General features: G+C 40.4%; 1 protein-coding gene across 2 annotated transcripts; it reads right to left on the bottom strand.

Moving 5' to 3' along the window:
* Positions 1–415: 415 nt before the first annotated feature.
* F7 (coagulation factor VII) lies at positions 416–18,713 on the bottom strand. Of its 2 annotated transcripts, none has more exons than XM_040425194.1 (8): positions 18,587–18,713; positions 14,140–14,303; positions 8,547–8,571; positions 8,320–8,433; positions 7,491–7,628; positions 7,197–7,297; positions 3,650–3,767; positions 416–1,613 (listed from the first exon to the last, which is right to left on the bottom strand). In XM_040425194.1, exons 1-8 carry the CDS (start codon positions 18,657–18,659, stop codon positions 1,054–1,056), a joined length of 1,293 nt encoding a protein of 430 aa, XP_040281128.1. In that variant the 5' UTR covers positions 18,660–18,713; the 3' UTR covers positions 416–1,053. The 2 variants fall into 2 exon arrangements, with proteins under 2 accessions (XP_040281128.1, XP_040281129.1); XM_040425195.1 differs by having other exon boundaries at positions 14,145–14,303; positions 18,587–18,712.
* Between the last annotated feature and the right edge of the window lie 406 nt (positions 18,714–19,119).

The raw sequence follows: 19,119 nt of genomic DNA on the forward strand, positions 1-19,119 counted from the left end.
GATCCATTCAGAACTGATGCAGGCAGTTGTATTATCATGATGGAAGCTTCTTTGCTGATTCCTGCCAGATCCAGCAAAAACACTGATGTGAAAGTGGTCTTAAAGATGCACCAAATCTATCAAACATCATGAGCCATTTAATACATTTGTCCCAGACTCCAGCAAAACTGACTTTAATAATCCCCCATGATAACGCTCCATTATATTTACATATATTGAAAATAACTAACAAAAAGGAAGCAGAAATAAAAAAAAAACTGTATTTGAAATAGTTGTAGATGGTAATACACTGTATACAGAATGACACTTTTTTAACATTTGTAGGACATTTAGGTTAGTGACCCTATATAAACTGTAGGCTTTTGAAAACTTGTATAATTTAAAGTTTTTTTTTTTACTTAGTAGAAAACCCTAGTATAAATCTGCACATGGCTAGAAATACAAAACGTACATGTTCTCACCTTTTAAATTACCTACTGCTCCTGCCCTGGTAGATCTTTGGCCCCATGATGGTCTTAGTTTACTGGGCTTCAGGAATGTCGTTCTTGACAGTTGACCATGGCAGCCAATTACTGACCATAGGTAGAAGTGCCATCACTGTCGTCACTGACTGGCTAATATGGTCATTTGATGAGTATGACCCATCATTGCTGTGGTCAAGCAAGCAAAGACCAGCATGGGACAATAGAATTGTTGGTGAAGGAGCTGGGGTGTAGGGTTCTAAAGGGATGTATGCGTTTTTTTCATTATGATCATGTACCGCTTATACTGGGTGCTTCCTAAACATCTGCAAAACCCCTTTAATCAACTCTTTAAATGAGTATCTTCAATAGGATAGGATTTTTCTACATACTGTACTACAAAATATTGAGTAAGTCAGAATCAGAAAGAGATACGTTTCATTTGGAATCTCTCTGCAGTGCAGCCTCAGGCTCCGGGCCTGTCACATCAAGCCATCATACAGTACGTTATCTCACTATAGAAGTAAGATATTAATGTACACTAAATAGCTTCTTTTATTCTTTTTTGTCAAGTCTCCTTTGATGTGCATTATTAATTGGAATCTTGCTTCATGTTCTCCAAAATCCAATCTCTATATTTAGATACTCTTGTATACACGCCGTATAATTCTTTTTTGGCACAACCCAAGCCCCAGCTGACAATACCAGTGAGGTAATAGGTTTCTTTATATCTTGTGGCATAGGGACCACCACTGTCACCCTTACAGGAATCCTTGCTGCCATCAGTGAAGCCTGCGCAAAACATATTGGCAGTGATATTCAACTTTGTCTTCTCTATACATTCTTGAGTCATCACTCGAGGCAGAACTACCCTCCTTAGTGTGTCAGGAGTAGCCCCACCTTCTAGAAGGCGACCCCAACCACTGACAATGGAAAAAGAGCTTTGGTGCAGCAGTTGATTTATAGCAAACTGGTTGTCAGGCAGGCATAGGGGAACCACATAGTCGGTGTAGTTTACTGTACTGTTCAGTCGGAGGAGAGCTATGTCATTATCATTGTTTGTTTTAATCCCAACAAACTTTTCATGCATTATGATTTGAACAACTTTGCGCTCTTGTTCAGTTCCTTCAGCTTCACTGATCTTGTGATCACCTGTAAGGTTAAAAAACATCATCACCATCACGATCATCATCAGATTTACAGTCGGTAGGTTACAAATATTTATATACAAATGAATGTCCACCTTTGACAATCATGCCATTTTAAAGCCAACATTCTTTAATAACCTTAAAAGGGTTGTCTACAAATAAGAAAAAAAAAATCTGAAGCTGTCACAGGTGGATGTGCATAAAGTTATCACTCCACGTCAAGTAAATAAAGACCAGAGGAGACCATCGGAGTGGTGGTTCTGGAGAGGAAGTGGATTTAAAATGTTTTTTTTTTAAAGTGTACTTGATTGAAAAAAAAAAAAGTTTGCATAATGCTTTATTGTAGAAACATAACTGTAAAGGAATAGGTCATTTTTGGGCGTCCCTAATGTGTTTCTCAGCCATATAACTCCTTGTTTCTGCTGCATAACTAGATGCATTTCTCTCACAGGTGGTAGGAATCTCCCTTCTATGGAATCTGCCAGCCCTCTGATGCTGTCACCTCACTTAACTTAATTCCAACTATATTTGTTTTCTTCTAGGGAGTTTTTTCATCAAAAGCTATGTAGAGGAGTGGCTTCTCTCATGCTCAGCTTAGCTAGCTCTGATACATTCCCATCTCCTGTGAGCCTTCTCTGTTACTAGAGATGGATCTAGCCTAACAGCAGTCAGTGGACTGTGAATTAGGTAAAAGTAAGACCCTCTAGTGGCCCATGACTTTAAAGCCTTTTTTTCAGGTGGATGCAGGCAGATTTTGATTTAGAAATTTGCTAATTACACCCGTCTGTATTAAATAAAATTAAGCCGTGTGAAAGTATAGTGGCTCTTCAACATTTTTTTAATTCCCAGACAACACCTTGAACATATCTTATCAATGAGATTCTTGTTAAAGAGATTGTCATGAGTGCTTGAATAGTACATTAATGCTAGTGATATGCCATTCCAGAACATGTGACCAATGAGGCCAGTAATAGGGCCAAGCCTCTTCAAGACCAGTACCAAAAACTGATGGAAATAGGGTCATGGTACGGGAAAGGTGGGAATGCAGACAGTGAGGGTTTTTTTTCAATTGGACACAGATTCAGATGAATAGATTGGTTAGCTCCTAGGCTTGACAACCCCTTTAACTGATAAAATTCAATAATGCAACAGTATGCAATAAAATCCTAAATTCCTTCTAGCTGTGGCTGTAGGAATCCAAATTGTATAGTTTAATAGTTTTAGTGCTCTGTATCAGAAACACTGTGGACACATTCTTCTAAAGTCATCCAGAATTTCAGAGCAAGATGCAGTAAAAAAAAGTTATAGATGGATTCTACATTATCTGCACTTTGAACATATTACTGTACTAGGATCAAGACGAGATCGAAGCATGAATCCATAACTCCTTGCTATTTTAATATTACTATGGTGTTGATGCAGACATGAAATTGGGAAGATTAATCCATACCTCCAAAAAGTTCTATTTTAGCAGGACCATCCCACAAATTGGTTCACCAAAATTTGCAGATTTGCATAAATAGCAGAGTTTCTTGGTGTTTTTTTTTTTTTTTTTTTTTTCATTTTTGCTCTTTTTTTTTAACAGAATGAGGCAAGGCTTAAAATGATTTGGGATTCAACTCTTGGGGGATATGCTTTCCTTCATTGTTTCTTTGGATACCTTGACACTAAAATTATTGTTTCTTAGAATGACTTAATATTAATTATTTATTGTGAATGTAATTTTGACAACGGAACTACACATCTCCATCCATTGTGTAGTAGTTAGAGCTGACACTGCTCCCATTGAAGTGAATAGTAGCAGTGCTGCAGTAACTGGCTCTGTCCACTACACAGTGGATGGAGCTGAAGTTCTGGCAGCAGGGCTACTGCAGAGCAGATGATCGGAGGAGAGGCTGGGTGTCGTATCACCACTGATCAGATATTTATGGCCTATCCTGAAGATCATATGACATCAGTTTAAAAGTACCAGAAAACCCCTATTAAGTCCTATACATTAGACATTTGCTTCAGCTTTATATATGCTATTCTTCTACTTACCGAGTATGACTATCAGTTTGTTTACTAGAGCAGGTTTTACACAGTGAGCGGCGGTGACTACCCAGTTTGGTGCAATTAATGTTCCACCACAGATTGTTCTGCCTAAGAACAATCTAGCCTGCAAGTATATTTAATAAAATAGCAATTAGTTTTGAATTACTCACATTAGCATTAGTCACATATTAATTATCTGTTTACTAATTATGAATATAATTTTTTAACATTTTTGAGCCTCAACAATAGCTAGAGGGCACTTCACTCATGGGGTCTGCCTCTCAGTGTGTGAAGCACTGATGTATTCAGTGGAGATACTTTTGCATATTTGTTCAATTGACCGTCGCCTTCCATGCTTTCCATTACACGCTATAGTGTAATCAAGACGATAGGGGTACTCGTTTTCCTGAAGTTTGGTTCACTTCAGCCTGGTTTTTCAAAAGTGCAGCAAAAATGCTGAAGGAAACCATGGAAAAAATGCACTGCAGCCACGGCAACATGTGAATCCAGCCTTATAGGAATCCAAACAGTAGGAAGTCTTTAGGGAAATTCTCCATGATAAAATGTTTTAACAGGTCAGATGTTGAATTACAGGGTAGCCACCTCAGTTTTCTTCCTTTGAGGAGAGCTATTTTGCATAGAAGCAAAAATTTTCCCCTGCAATCTTGATGTCTAATGTGATATCAGGCACAATCCAGGAATACAATTCTGCTGTTCTCACCAAATTTCCTCCAGGCCGTGTTCTGTAGATAATGTAAGGATACAGCCTGCAAGTCATATGTGCTCTTCCCTGCAGTAGGCTGAAGTTTTCACATCACCTATGACATGTATGCTGCTGCACCGGGCACAGTGTGCAGCACCTCTTGTGCCTTAGACCAAAATCGGTGGCTCTCCATCCCCTGCTCACAATTTTAAAATGATAACTTTAGCTTCTTGTAGGTGTAATCTGGTCATGGCTTGGGAATGTATCTGGTCATGCCTTGGGAATGTATCATGGGAAATGTTACAGGCAGCAGAAAGCGATTTCTGAAATTAAAGAGACTTTAAAACTAGATAGTGAGACATATCCTCTTTTCTAATCATTTTTTATTATGTGACTGTAGATTTTTAATTTTTCTGAACATGATTATGGCATGTGGAGATGTACTTTATAGGAGCCACATCGATCATCAAGCACAATAGACAAGGGGTGTTCATTGACTTCTATGTGAGAGTGTTCTAGACGTGACCTGTGCAGAAGTCATTGCTCCTGTTGTGAATGGTGTGATCTTGTTTTATCATTGTAATCTTGCCTGTGATCATAATGAGAGGGCTACTGATATGGGAGGACTCAGAGTGGATTTACAGTGCCTTGAAAAAGTATTCATACTCCTTGAACTTTTCCACATTTTTCACATTACAGCCACAAACTTCAATATATTTTATGGGGGTTTTATGTGATAGACCAACACAAAGGAGCAAGTATGTGTGCAGTGAAAAGAAAATTATACATGGTTTTCAAAATTTTGAATAAATAAAAATCTGTGGTGTGTATTTGTATTCAGCTGCCCTGAGTCAAGACTTTGTCGGACCACCTTTCACTGCAATTACAGCTGGAAGTCTTTTGGGGTATGTCTCTATGAGCTTTGCACATCTAGAGGATGCTCAGTCAGATAGGCTGGAGAGTGTCTGTGAACAGCAATTTTCAAGTCTTGCCACAGATTCTCAATGAGATTTAGGTCTAGACTTTGACAGGGCCATTCTAATATGCTTTGATCTAAACTATTCCATTGTAGCTCTGGCTGTATGTTTAGGGTCCTGCTGGAAGGTGAACCTCCACCCCAGTCTCAAGTCTTTTGCAGTCTCCATAAGGTTTTCCTCCAGGATTGCCCTGTATTTAGCTCCAACCAACTTCCCTTCAACTCTGACCAAATTCCCTGTCCCTGCTAAAGAAAAGCATCCCCACAGGATGATGGTAAGTTTTCTGCCACACATAGCGTTTTGCATTTAGGCCAAAAAGTTTAACTTTGGTTTCATCTGACCAGAGCACCTTCTATCACATGTTTGCTGTGTCCCCTACATGGCTTGTGGCAAACTGCAAACGGGACTTCTTATGGCTTGCTTTCAAAAAAGGCTTTCTTTTTGTCAGTCTTCCATAAAAGCCAAATTTGTGTAGTACACGACTAAAAGTTGTCCTGTAGACAGATTCTCCTTGCCTGGGCTGTCAGTTTATGTGAACGGCTAGGTCTTGGTAGGCTTGCAGTTGTGCCATACTACTTCCATTTTTAGATGATGGATTGAACAGTGCTCTGTTAGATGTTCAGAGCTTGGGATAGTTTTTAGAACCTAAGCCTGGTTTACACTTCTCCACATCTTTATCCCTGACTTGTCTGGTGTGCTCCTTGGTTTTCATGAGGCTGTTTGATCACTAATGTTCTTGAACAATTAAAATGTTTGAAGGTCAGTGGAATATGTGGATTGCACACATTGGGCTGGATGTTGCATGTCTCAGCATAGTATGGTGTGGACAGCAGGACCTTGGGAAATAGGCATAATTGTACTGCTATGAGCATAGTTATTTCAGAAATATATTTGTTCGCACTGCATAGGAAGGTTGGGGTGGGGGAGGGGATGGTAGGTGTTTTGTACTTGTTGTTTGGAACTGTATATGTACGGTATACTCTTATACATTGATTTTGATGTGTTCTTAAAAATCTTTAATAAAAAAGAATCTGATTTTTTTTTAAAAACAATGTTCTCTAACAAACCTCTGAGGTCTTCACAGAACGGCTGTAGTTATACTGAGAATAAATTGCACACTCTATTTACTAATTAGGTAACTTCTGAAGGCAATTGGTTGCACTGGATTTTATTTAGGGGTATCAGAGTACAGGGGGGCTGAATACAAATGCACACCACACTTTCCAGATTTTTATTTATAAAAAAATGTTGAAAACCACGTATCATTTTCTTTCCACATTACACATACTTGCTACTTGCTACTTTATGTTGTTCTATCACATAAAATCCCAATAAAGTACATTTAAAGGGGTTTTACCATCACATTCAATGGGGGCATATTGCTAGGATATGCCCCCATTGTCTGATAAGGACCCGCACCTACAACGAGAAATGAATAGGAGCAGGGGCCTTGCGTGCATGGTGCGCTCCCATTCACTTGTATGGGAGCAGCGGGGAGCAGCGTTTCCCGGGGTCCTCCAGCCACAGCTCTCCCCACTACGTTGTCCTTGTAGGTGCAGGTCCCAGAGGTGGGACCAGCACCTATCAGACAATGGGGGCATATCCTAGCAATATGCCCCCATTGTATGTGATGGGAATACCCCTTTAAGTTTGTGTAACGTGAAAAAATTTGAAAAAGTTCAAGGGATATGAATACTTTTTCAAGGCACTGTAGATAGTTTGATGGAGCAGACAATTATTGAGAAAGGACCGTTTCTTCCCAATAACTGCCTGCCCGTCACTGTAGTGCGGGCTAAGCTGAGAAGCTGAGGGTATGATTTGATGTATCAGCTGGACTATTAATACACTCAAAGAACATTCACGTTAATAATACCTGCCAGGGACACTCTCCTTTTGGACACTCTTCACCTCCAACGATTCGACCTTTTGTTTTTTTCTTTTTCAAAACTGGTATCTGTCCACATGGATATTCCACTGTTAAACAAGCATTGGAAACAGTGAAATACAAAAGAGAATGCACACAGACACAACTACTTGATACGCATTAGAATTTTGTACTGGGAGCTCATCAGCACACTCAGTGGTTTTATATATTTGCCAGTCCATAAGCCATTCATCTCCCCCACTGAAATGAATGATTTTCCATTAGGCATCTTATCTTACTGACCTGTAGGGATGCATGATGTACCATCTTCTGCTAGAGCATACCCCTCCATACATGAGCAGTTTCGTATTGTGGCTGTATCATGACATAACTGCTCACACTCTCCATTCTCATATTCACACTTAAGTGTGTCATTTCTATCTGTAGAAAAGTACAAAATGTTCTCAATATTCCAACTACACAATGTACTATCCCGAGAGATGACAAAAGATGTGTTTATGGTAGAGTCCAGGGAGCGAGCTGTCCACTGAATGATTGTTTGTCCAACAGTTGGCTCATGTCTAAAGCCGGATATATCCCTCCTAAACTCACGTGCTTGCAGACTAGATGTTTGTTCTCCTCAAAATCAGCTGCACATTATCCTCTGCCCAAAAACTAACTTTATACAGCAGGATCTCAACAAGGGGTGGACACACGTGGCCAGAAGTTCTGCAAATGTGTCAACCACTGCTCTGAGAACCACTGTGATGAGACCAGTTCCTTCTACTTCATGACTCCATTTTCAGGAACATGGGACCAACAATCAAATAAATACTATGCAATGAGAAAAAAAGAATGGGGGTCCCTCTCTAGATAATAGTTTAAGCAGCAGGAGGCAGGCTATGAGCCTCCATCAAGGGTTTCATCTTTTGACAAGAATATTGTAGCATTCAGCCATATTCTTGCCATGAAAATGATGGAAAGCTCAAAAGAACCACAATGGGCTCCATTATAAGTGAATAAGGACTGTTGGACTGTTTTTATGTGCCACTGTGTTATGGCTTCTATTATTCACAGAAGTCATAATTGTAGTGTGAACAGAGTCTTATTTATCCTTTGGAAAAAAACTTACTTGTTTCACAGTTTCTGCCCTCATATCCCTCAGGACACAGACACATATATGACTGATACTCATCATAGCAGGTTCCACCATTATTACAAGGATTGGAAAGGCATTGGTTCACATCTGTGAAGAGGTAAGACTAGATGTATAATATATATAAGCATATAACCATAGACATGATAGATGTTGAATTAACTTCTCTTAACATTCATTAATTGCTACAGTTTACAACATACCTGTGTATATCCTCCAAAATTCTTTCTACAGAGAAAAAAAATAAATATTTCTCATTAGCCCTTGTTATATATATATATATATATATATATATATATATATATATATATATATATATATCATAAGTAATATATACTGTAGTTATACATCAATGAAAATTTCCCTCATTATATACTTTCTACCTAAAGGACAAAACACATGTTTACATGTTGATACACCTTATACATGGCTGTCCAGGATACTTATGGGTTAATATTATACCCCTGAAGGTCTAGAGTTTTACCAGTATGCAGTATATATTTGTTATTATATTATTTAGGGTGGTAAAGAGGTTAACCAGTGGCCTCAGGGGTGAAATTTTGCGGAATAAGCATGCCTAACCCTTTAAGGACATTGCCATATTTCACCTTAAGGACCAACAGGTATGGCTATACTAAGCAACAGCATGCTTAAAGGGCTTCTGTCACCCCACAAAAGTCTTTTTTTTTTTTTTGGATAGTTACATTCCTTATAGCGTGATATAGGAGAATATAATAGTCTTACTTACTTTCATGCGGCCGTTTCTTTAGAAAACGAAGTTTTATAATATGTAAATCTGGTCTCTACCAGCAAGTAGGGCGTCTACTTGCTGGTAGCCGCAGCAGAAAACCGCCCCCTCGCCGTGTTGATTGACAGGGCCAGCCGTGATCTCCTCCTCCGGCCCTGTCAGTAATTCAAAAATCGCGCGCCTCTGTTCATTGGGCGCAGGCGCTCTGAGATGAGGAGGCTCGTCTCCTCAGAACTCCCTCAGTGCGCCTGCGCCGATGACGTCTTCCCTTTCGGTGATGTCATCGGCGCAGGCGCACTGAGGGAGTTCTGAGGAGACGAGCCTCCTCATCTCAGAGCGCCTGCGCCGATTTAACACAGGCGCGCGATTTTTGAAATACTGACAGGGCCGGCCGGAGGAGGAGATCACGGCTGGCCCTGTCAATCAACACGGCAAGGGGGAGGTTTTCTGCTGCGGCTACCAGCAAGTAGACGCCCTACTTGCTGGTAGAGACCGGATTTACATATTATAAAACTTCGTTTTCTAAAGAAACGGCCGCATGAAAGTAAGTAACACAATTATATTCTCCTATATCGCGCTATAAGGAATGTAACTATCAAAAAAAAAAAAAAAAGACTTTTGTGGGGTGACAGAAGCCCTTTAAACCTTTAAAGACATTTTTCACCTTAAGGACCAGGCCAAATTTTGGAAACCTGTGTCACTTTATGTGGTAATAACTTTACAACACATTTACTGATACATGCCATTCTGAAACTGTTTTCTCGTGACACATTGCACTTCATGATAGTGGTAAATTTGAGCCAATATATTTATAGAAAATCCAAAATTTACAGAAAATAGGGAAAAATTCATAATTTTCTAAATTGAATTTCTCTTCTTTTAAGGCAGATAGTGATACCTCATAAAATATTTACTTAACATTTCCCATAGGTCTACTCTATGTTGGCATCATTTTGTAAATGTCATTTTATTTTTTAGGAAAATTTCCCAAACCCATTTTTTTAAGGACCAGTTCAGTTATGAAGTCATAAATGGCCCCAATTTAGAAACTACACCCTTCAAGTTATTATTCAAAACTGATTTTACAAACTTTGTTAACCCTTTAGGTGTTCCACAAGAATTAAAGGAAAATGGAGATGAAATTTCAAAATTTCACATTTTTTTTGCAGATTTTGCATTTTAATCCATTTTTCCTCTAACACATTAAGGCTGCGTTCACACGAGCGTGTCCGGATGAGTTCCGGATGCATCCCGGTGTGTTGCGGCAAACCCGCGCGAGTAGGAATGCAATTGCAGTCAGTTTTGACTGCGATTGCGTTCCGATGTTCAGTTTTTATCACGCGGGTGCAATGTGTTTTGCACGCGCGTGATAAAAAAACGACTGTGGTACCCAGACCCGAACTTCTTCACTGAAGTTCAGGTTTGGGTTCGGTGTTGTGTAGATGTTATTATTTTCCCTTATAACATGGTTATAAGGGAAAATAATAGCATTCTGAATACAGAATGCTTAGTAGGTGATCAATTGAGGGTTAAAAAATAAAAAAAATTAACTCACCTTGTCCTCTTGTTCGCGTAGTTCTCCCGGTCTTTAGTTCTTTAAAAAGATGAACTATGGGCTAAAGGACCTTTGGTGACGTCAGATCACATGCTCCAATCACATGGTACATCACCGCGGTGATGGACCCTGTGATTGGAGCATGTGATCTGACGTCACCAAAGGTCCTTTAGCCCATAGTTCATCTTTTTAAAGAACCAAAGACCGGGAGAACTACGCGAAACAAGAGGACAAGGTGAGTTAATTTTTTTTATTTTTTAACCCTCAATTGATCACCTACTAAGCATTCTGTATTCAGAATGCTATTATTTTCCCTTATAACCATGTTATAAGGGAAAATAATACAGTGTATAGACAGTCACCTAGCAACCGTGCGTGAAAATCGCACCGCATCCGCACTTGCTTGCGGATGCATGCGATTTTCACGCAACCCCATTCACTTCTATGGGGCCTGCGTTGCGTGAAAAACGCAGAATATAGAGCATGCTGCGATTTTCACGCAACGCATAAGTGATGCGTGAAAATCATCGCTCATCTGAACAGCCCCATTGAAATGAATGGGTCCAGATTCAGTGCGGGTGCAATGCGTTCACCTACCGCATTGCACCCGCGCGGAAATCTCGCCCGTGTGAACGCAGCCTAAGGGTTAACAGCCAAAGAAAACTCAAAATCTATTACCCTTATTCTGCAGTTTACAGAAACACCCCACATGTGGCCGTAAACTGCTGTAAGGGCACACGGCAGGGCACAAAAGGAAAGGAGCGCCAGATGGTTTTTGGAGGGCAGATTTTGCTGGACTGGTTCTTAGACACCATGTCCCATTTGAAGCCCCCCTGATGCACCCTTCAGTAGAAACAATAAAAAAGTAACCCCATTTTGGAAACTATGGGATGAGGTGACAGTTTTGTTGATACTATTTTGGGGTACATATATTTTTTGATCGCTTTATACTACACTTTTGTGAGGCAAGGTTCTGGCACGGTTTTTGTTTTTTCATAATGTTCACCTAACAGGTTAGATCATGTGATATTTTTATAGAGCAGGTTGTTCTGGACGTGACAATATACAAAAACATTTTTGTTTTGTTCAGTTTTACATAATAAAGCATTTTTGAAAAAAATATCATGTTTTTGTGTCTCCATTTTCTGAAAGAAATATTTTTTCTATTTTTCTGCCAATCATGTAGTGTAGGGACTCGTTTTTTGCGGGAAAAGTTGAAACTTTTTTTGGTATCAATTTTGGGTACATAGGATTTTTTGATCATTCAATATTACACTTTATGGGGCAAGTAGACCAAAAAATTTGTCGTTTTGGCACGGATTTAATTTTCTTTTTTTTTACAGCATTTACATTAGGGGGTAGATCATGTGATATTTTTATAGAGCAGGTCGTTACGGACGCAGCAATACCTAATATGTCTATTTTTGTTTATTTATTCTGGTTTTACACAATAAAAGCATTTTAGAAAAAAAAATGTTTTTGTGTCTCCATTTTCTGAAAGCCATATTATTTTTATTTTTTTGGGCATTTTTGGGTTTTATGTAGGGGCTCATTTTTTGCAGGAAGAGATGACGGTTTTATTGGTACTATTTTGGGGTATATATGTCTTTTTGATCGCATGATATTACACTTTTTCTGATGTAAGGTGACAAAAAATAGCTTTTTTGGCACAGATTTTATTTATTTTTATGGCATTTACCTTTTGGGGGTAGAGTGCGTGATATTTTTATAGAGCAGGGTGTTACGGACGTGGCGATACATAATATGTCTAATTTTTTATTTTTTTTTGTTTTACACAATAAAAGCATTTTAGAAAAAAAAAACATGTTTTTGTGTCTCCATATTCTGAAAGCCATATATTTTTTTTTTTTTGGGCAATTGTCTTATGTAGGGACTCATTTTTTTTGCGGGATTCGGTGATAGTTTGATTGGTACTAGTTTTGGGTACATAAGACATTTTTGATTACTATACTTTTAATACCATTTTTTGGGAAGTGAGGTGGGCAAAATTTCAATCCTATCATAGTTTTTCTTTTTTTTTATGGCGTTCACCGTGAAAGTAACATGATCCTTTTATAGATTAGGTCGTTACGGATGCTGTGCTACCAAACATGTGTAGTGTTTTTTATTTTTAAAATTTTTAATCAATTATAAATGTGCGGATATAGGAAGAGATTACTATATTTTTACTTTTTTCACTTTTTTTAACACTTTTTTTGACCCAGACCCACTTTGTTCTTGAAGATCCAGTGGGTCTGATGGCTCTTCAATACACTGCAGTACACTGTATAGTGTACTGCAGTGTATTGTCATTCACAGTAAGCCTAATCAGGCTCCTGCCTTAAGCAGGAGCTTGATCAGGCTTAGATATACCATGGCAAGCCAGATGCCTGTGAAGGTGTCTGGTTGCCATGGTAACCATTGGGACGCTGCCTCTGTTAACCCATCAAGCATCGGGCCGTTGCCACACCACAGCAGCGGCCAGATGGGAGAGGGAAGGAGCTCCTTCCCTCTGTTAACCCCTTCCATACAGTGGTCCCTATGGACCACAGCATGGAAGGGGTTAAATGGCCGACATGGGTGCCAACAGCGATGTCTGCCGTTTCAAGCAGAGTGTCAGCAGTATGTTACAGCTGACACCCTGCAAGCGCTCAGCCATCCTGAAAAAGATCGGTGCGGGGAAGGGCGGGAATGGGATCAGCAATGCTGCTGCCGGCCATCCTGAAATGAGGGGGATATTATATATACATATACATACATTTAAGAAGGTTCTAACCCCCACAGTCAAAGACTGTGGGGATCAGAACCTTTCAGCTGGCATTAGGATCGTGTGATTGGCTAGTCTGTACAGACTAGCCAATCACAGCAATCACCGGCCCTGGACCGCCCTCATTGGCTGTGAGTAACAGCCAGGGTCTCAGCACTGTCACCATGTCTATAGACATGGTGACAGTTTAATGCCATTACAAGTGTACTCATCATGGAGCACTAAGTAGCAGTGCTCAATGATGAGTACACACGTCATATAGCGCTAAGGGGTTAAAGGGCACCTGTCAGCAGATTTGTACCTATGAAACTGGTTGACCTGTTACATGTATGCTTGACAGCTGAAGGCATCTGTGTAGATCCCATGTTCATATGTGTTCATAATGATCCTCTAGGAGCAATGGGGGAGTTACTCCTACAGGCTCTGCCATCTCTGATTGACAGGTCCAGACAGTGTAAACATCATCACACCTGGTCCTGACTTCTAAAGTCAAAGTGGAGAGGGTGCGGCAGTTTTAGAAAGAGCTGCAATAGGGGCACATATGAACATGGGACCAACACAGATCCCTTCATCTGCCAAGTGCACATGTAACAGGTCAGCCACATGTAACAGGTCAGTAAGAGGGTTGATGTAGACACCCTATATACCCCTACATAAACTGCATCTAAAATGTCATGCTTGTTTTATTGATGGCTCACAGGATAAATATGGCAACCAGAATATTACCGTACGTCTGTCATCCTTAAAGATCTCCCTGGCTTCCTCATATGAACATTTTTCTTCATGGCACTCTCGTTCCAGAGATCCTGTTTTGAACTCCTCGAATATACTGTTAGCTCTCCTTGTGCGACTCCTCAGCACAGTATTGGCCTCTTTAGACCGTATGAAAACTAGAAAGGACAGTGTTAGACCCACCATTTATACTTAACTAAATTAGATAAAATTCTGTGAAATGTGCGGATTTCGACAGGAAAGACTGACAAGTGGATTTCAATATGCCAAATCCTCTGCTCTGATGCTGCCAAACGTGTCAGCAGAAGCATATTCCCCTCTCCTCACTGAAATAGGTTTACATGATTGGCTGTGTTTCAAATATGTCTGCTGGTGTCAGGAGAAAATGCTATCAGCTATCTCAAATGTATGTTCACATAAGAAATATAGCAGGTTTATATGCACACATACAGTATAATGTACTAGATAATGAGACCGACTTTAAGATACTTTTATGTAGATATTAATATTTTTCTTGCTTGTGATTAGCTGTAAACAGGATTACAAGTTGCATCCATAAATACACTACTCAAAAGTAGCCTCTGAGAGCCCAGGGCAGCAGGAAAGCACTTTTACACCCTCTTGTGGCAAGACCCAGTGTCTAATGAGATCACATCTGCAGTCATTTAGGCCCCTTTCACAAAGGCTAGAATTCTGTGCGGGTGCAATACGTGAGGTGAACGTATTTCACCCGCACTGAATCCGGACCCATTCACTTCAATGGGGCTGTTCAGATGAGCGGTGATTTTCACGCATCACTTGTGCGTTGTGTGAAAATCGCTGCATGTTCTATATTTTTCACGCAGCGCAGGCCCCATAGAAATGAATGGTTCTGCGTGAAAATCGCAAGCATCCGCAAGCAAGTGCGGATGTGGTGCGATTTTCACGCATGCTTGCTAGGAGATGATGTAAGTAAATTGATAAAAGTCAATTTACTGTATTATTTTCTCTTCTAACATGGTTATAAAGGAAAATAATAGCATTCTTAATACAGAATGCTTACTAAAATGTCGATTGAGGGGTTAAAAAAAAAATAAATTAACTCACCTCATCCTGTTGTACGCGCACCCGGCATCATCTTCTTTCTTCTTCTTTCAGGACCTGCCAAAGGACCTTTGACGTAATCACGCTCACCACGTGGTGAGCATGGTGACGTCAGAGCAGGTCCTGCTGAATGAAGAAAGAAGATTTTTATCTTCATTCAGCAGGACCTGTGCTGACTTCACCATGCTCACCACGTGGTGAGCGTGATTACGTCATCAAAGGTCCTTTGGCAGGTCCTGAAAGAAGAAGAAAGAAGAGGCCAGCTGCGCGAACAACAGGATGAGGTGAGTTAATTATTTATTTATTTTTTATCCCCTAAATCCACATTTTAGTAAGCATTCTGTATTAAGAATGCTATTATTTTCCCTTATAACCATGTTATAGAACACCTAGCCCAAACCCGAACTTCAGTGAGGAAGTCCGGGTTCGGGTCTGGGTACCACAGTCAGTTTTTCATCACGTGCGTGCAAAACGCATTGCACCCGCGCGATAAAAACTGAACATCGGAATGCAATTGCAGTCAAAACTGACTGCAATTGTGTACCTACTCGCACGATTTTCCCTGATCGCAGACGCAACGCATCCGGGCCTAATCCGGACACGCTCGTCTACAAGGGGCCTAAGAGTGTACTTAGGGTTCTGAGTACTTTGTAGCAGACAAATCTTTTTGGTACCACTTAGTGATTAATATGAATATCTCTGACACCACATTCTAAAGCTGACTATGCACCTAAGATAACCTGAATGTTTGTTCAGCTGACAGTTTTCTGTCCCGATCATCCTGCGTGGCTGAGCATGTATGTGTTGTTAATGGAAAGGGGAGAAAGCTGCTGCCAAACACCTGTGGTGGGTGGATGATTTCCTTAAAGGAGTTGTCTGGGCTTTTTCTATTGATGACCTACCCTCAGGATAGGTCATCAATATCAAATAAACAGGAGTTCGACAAGCAGGACCCCCGTCAACCAGCTGTATGAGGAGACGGCACACCCAGTGCACACACGCCATCTCACGTCTCTCTTCCTGTCCGCTGCTGCTGTCCCATAGACATAAAGTGGCGAGCACGAAGAGAGAATGGAGACGGCACGTGCGCACTGCTGACTGGCTGGAGTGCCCAGTGTAAGTCTCTCGCTGATCTGATATTGATGACCTATCCTGAGGAAATCAATATTAAAAGCCCAGACAACCTCTTTAACAACAAAAGGATTGGGCATGTTGAAATCCAACATGCTCAACCCTTCACTCCCCCCGACATCTGCGGATTCTGTGCCAAAAATTCTGGGAACCGTCATCTGGTGTCCACCACCCATTGGGGCTCATTTATCATGGCCCTTTATGTCAGTTTTTGGCATAATACAGTCACACTTTTCCATGGAGCAAATTTGAAGTGCCTATGCACCTAAGTGGAGGAGCAATGTTTTTACCCCATCCTTGCCACTGAGGAGTGGTGGGGGCCGGCCCCTGCAAATTCCCCAACATTTAAGGCTGTTTCCAGGAGTAAATGACAATTGAAATCTGCTCCAGTAGTTTTCAATCTAGGCACAGTCTGCCAGAGGATTCCCCTAATTTAAGACAGAGCCTTTGCCACCACATGAATTAAGTGCATCCTCCGGCAGCACAAGGGGTATCAAAGATTGGCGTAAAACGCTGGTCTTTGATAAATGACCTCCATTGTTTTCAATGTAAGTTTTGGCTGCCATTATGCAGAGCTGGCGGTTTTAAGCTGCAACACCACTGGAAGCCGCAATTGGTGTCCTTTCGTGGTTTAGCTCCATTCAGTGGGGCTAAATAGCAAGTGGGCCCACAGTATTCAAGGTGAACAAATCCTTAGCGGTTCAGAAAAGGTTTGGGGGTTCTAATGAGTGCTGCTGCTGCAGCCAATCACCGGACTCTTTGGTGCACTGCTGAGGCCAGTGATTGGCTGCAGCCCATACTAAAACTGGACAACCCCTTTAAGGGCAAACCCTGTGTAGTCTTACCCTGCAGTTATATGTTGCTCCAATTCATCTGTCCTCTCTTCTTCTTTCTGTTGCATAACAAAAAAGGAGGAAAAGAAAAGGAGCAACACTTGACTGCAGCATAAGACTAGACACATAGCTCTGCATAGGTGCTGTGTACACAAAAGGGAAGGATATTTGTATTTAATACTATTTGCAACTTAGCGCATCTTTTATTTGAGATGTATTAGGGCAATAAAACATGTAAAAATAACACACACGTCATTAGATTCAGCAACAATCAGTTATGACCCTGTGACGATGTTATATCATACATTGCGTCTTTAGCTAGTTATATTTGTACAGTATCAGCTCAGTTATACTTGTGTATATTATATAGTATATTACACATCTAATTTAATTAAAGGGGTTATCCCATAAGTAAAAAAAAAAAAATGAAAATCAGAGATCATATAGTACATGACAATCTCTAACAAAGCTAGACCTAGCCCTGTACCTCATATGGATACAGAGATCTGCCTATTCGTTGCTACAATTGTTCTAGATTTATTTACAAGCTGGCAGCTTAGGGGACGTGTCCATTCTGCTGCAGCTGGTGGCAGTTGAACAATGAAACGGAGCATGTACAGTATGTCACCCTCAGTTAGCTGGACAGAGAATTTAGAAAAAGGGCAAACAGCAGGTGGCGCTATACAGATGGATTTCAGTGAATTACTCGTTGCCCATTCGTTGCTACAATTATTCTTCTAGATTTATTTCAAGCTGGCAGCTTAGGGGACGTGTCCTTTCTGCTGCAGCTGGTGGCAGTTGAACAATGAAACGGAGCATGTACAGTATGTCACCCTTAGTTAGCTGGACAGAGAATTTAGAAAAAGGGAAATATATTACATATGAATAAAAATAGACAAGCTGGGGCTGGAGCACACACTTGGAAGTTCCCCTTAATCTCATACCTACCATAGACCAAACATATGTGACGTGTGTGTTATTTTGCCCTATAGTTGAGGTGAAGGAAACACCTCAACTACGATTTTCAATGCAAGTATATGAAACAACCCTTTACCATACAGGTTAATATCTTTCAATGTGTGTCAATGGCAGACGTACAAATCTGTATAGACATGCAGTTGCATCTGGTAGGGGAATGTTGGTAAGGTCCTGCTTAACATAGTGCCCCACAGAATGTACCCTGGCTTCATTTTCACCGGTGTAAGATAAGGATTATGTGGACTATGACCATACAATGTGAATAGAAGCAAACAGTGGTACCTAAAAGTGCAAACAGCTACAGACAGTATGTAGATGTTGTGAATTAAAGCAGTATGTTACTCGACTATGTAATAGATCAAGTGAAAAGTGTAATATAAATTATACTAACAGTAATATCGCTTTTTATGACTTACCAGCAAAGGTTAGGAGAGGCATAAACATTGCAAAAACCCAGAAACATCTCATTTTCTTTTCTTCTAACCCCATGGTGGGGACACTTTCCAATTCCGAGACTATCTGTATTCAAGGGAACACGGCTGGTCCAAGGTTCATTGTTTAAATATTTGGGTATGGGGGAGGGGACGAGGCTTGAAAGGTTTGTAGAGACAACCATGACAAATCAGTGCTGGAGAGTGCCGGTTAAATAACAGTTTTTGGATTGAAGTGTAAACTTTTCTCAATGATACTTTACAATTAGAACTGATCAAAGTAATTAAAAGGGCAAACTATAATAACTGGCCAAGCATTCTGTATGGATGATTTGTGGATGGCTTAGCACTTTGTGTTTGCTGATTTTTGTTTCCATACTTAATGATCCAATGCATGTTTAAGTGCCAATTTTTTTGTGTTCTTCTCTCGTTCTATAATGTTCCATAATGATTACCATGTGGCCCATTGGTCGTGATCTGATGCGTGATGCTAATACCCAGATGGTCCCATGGTAGTA

This window comes from Bufo bufo, chromosome 3 (genome assembly GCF_905171765.1).
Source record: "Bufo bufo chromosome 3, aBufBuf1.1, whole genome shotgun sequence".
Classification (NCBI taxonomy): Eukaryota; Metazoa; Chordata; class Amphibia; order Anura; family Bufonidae; genus Bufo; species Bufo bufo.

Excerpts from the sequence above, each read along its gene's own strand:
- F7 (XM_040425194.1), bottom strand. The coding sequence starts at position 18,659 with ATGGGGTTAGAAGAAAAGAAAATGAGATGTTTCTGGGTTTTTGCAATG. Across the intron at positions 8,572-14,139 it reads TTAAGGATGACAGACGTACG|AAAGAATTTTGGAGGATATA; the intron begins GTAATATTCTGG and ends TTTTCTCTGTAG. Across the intron at positions 8,434-8,546 it reads ATTTTGGAGGATATACACAG|ATGTGAACCAATGCCTTTCC; the intron begins GTATGTTGTAAA and ends ACCTCTTCACAG.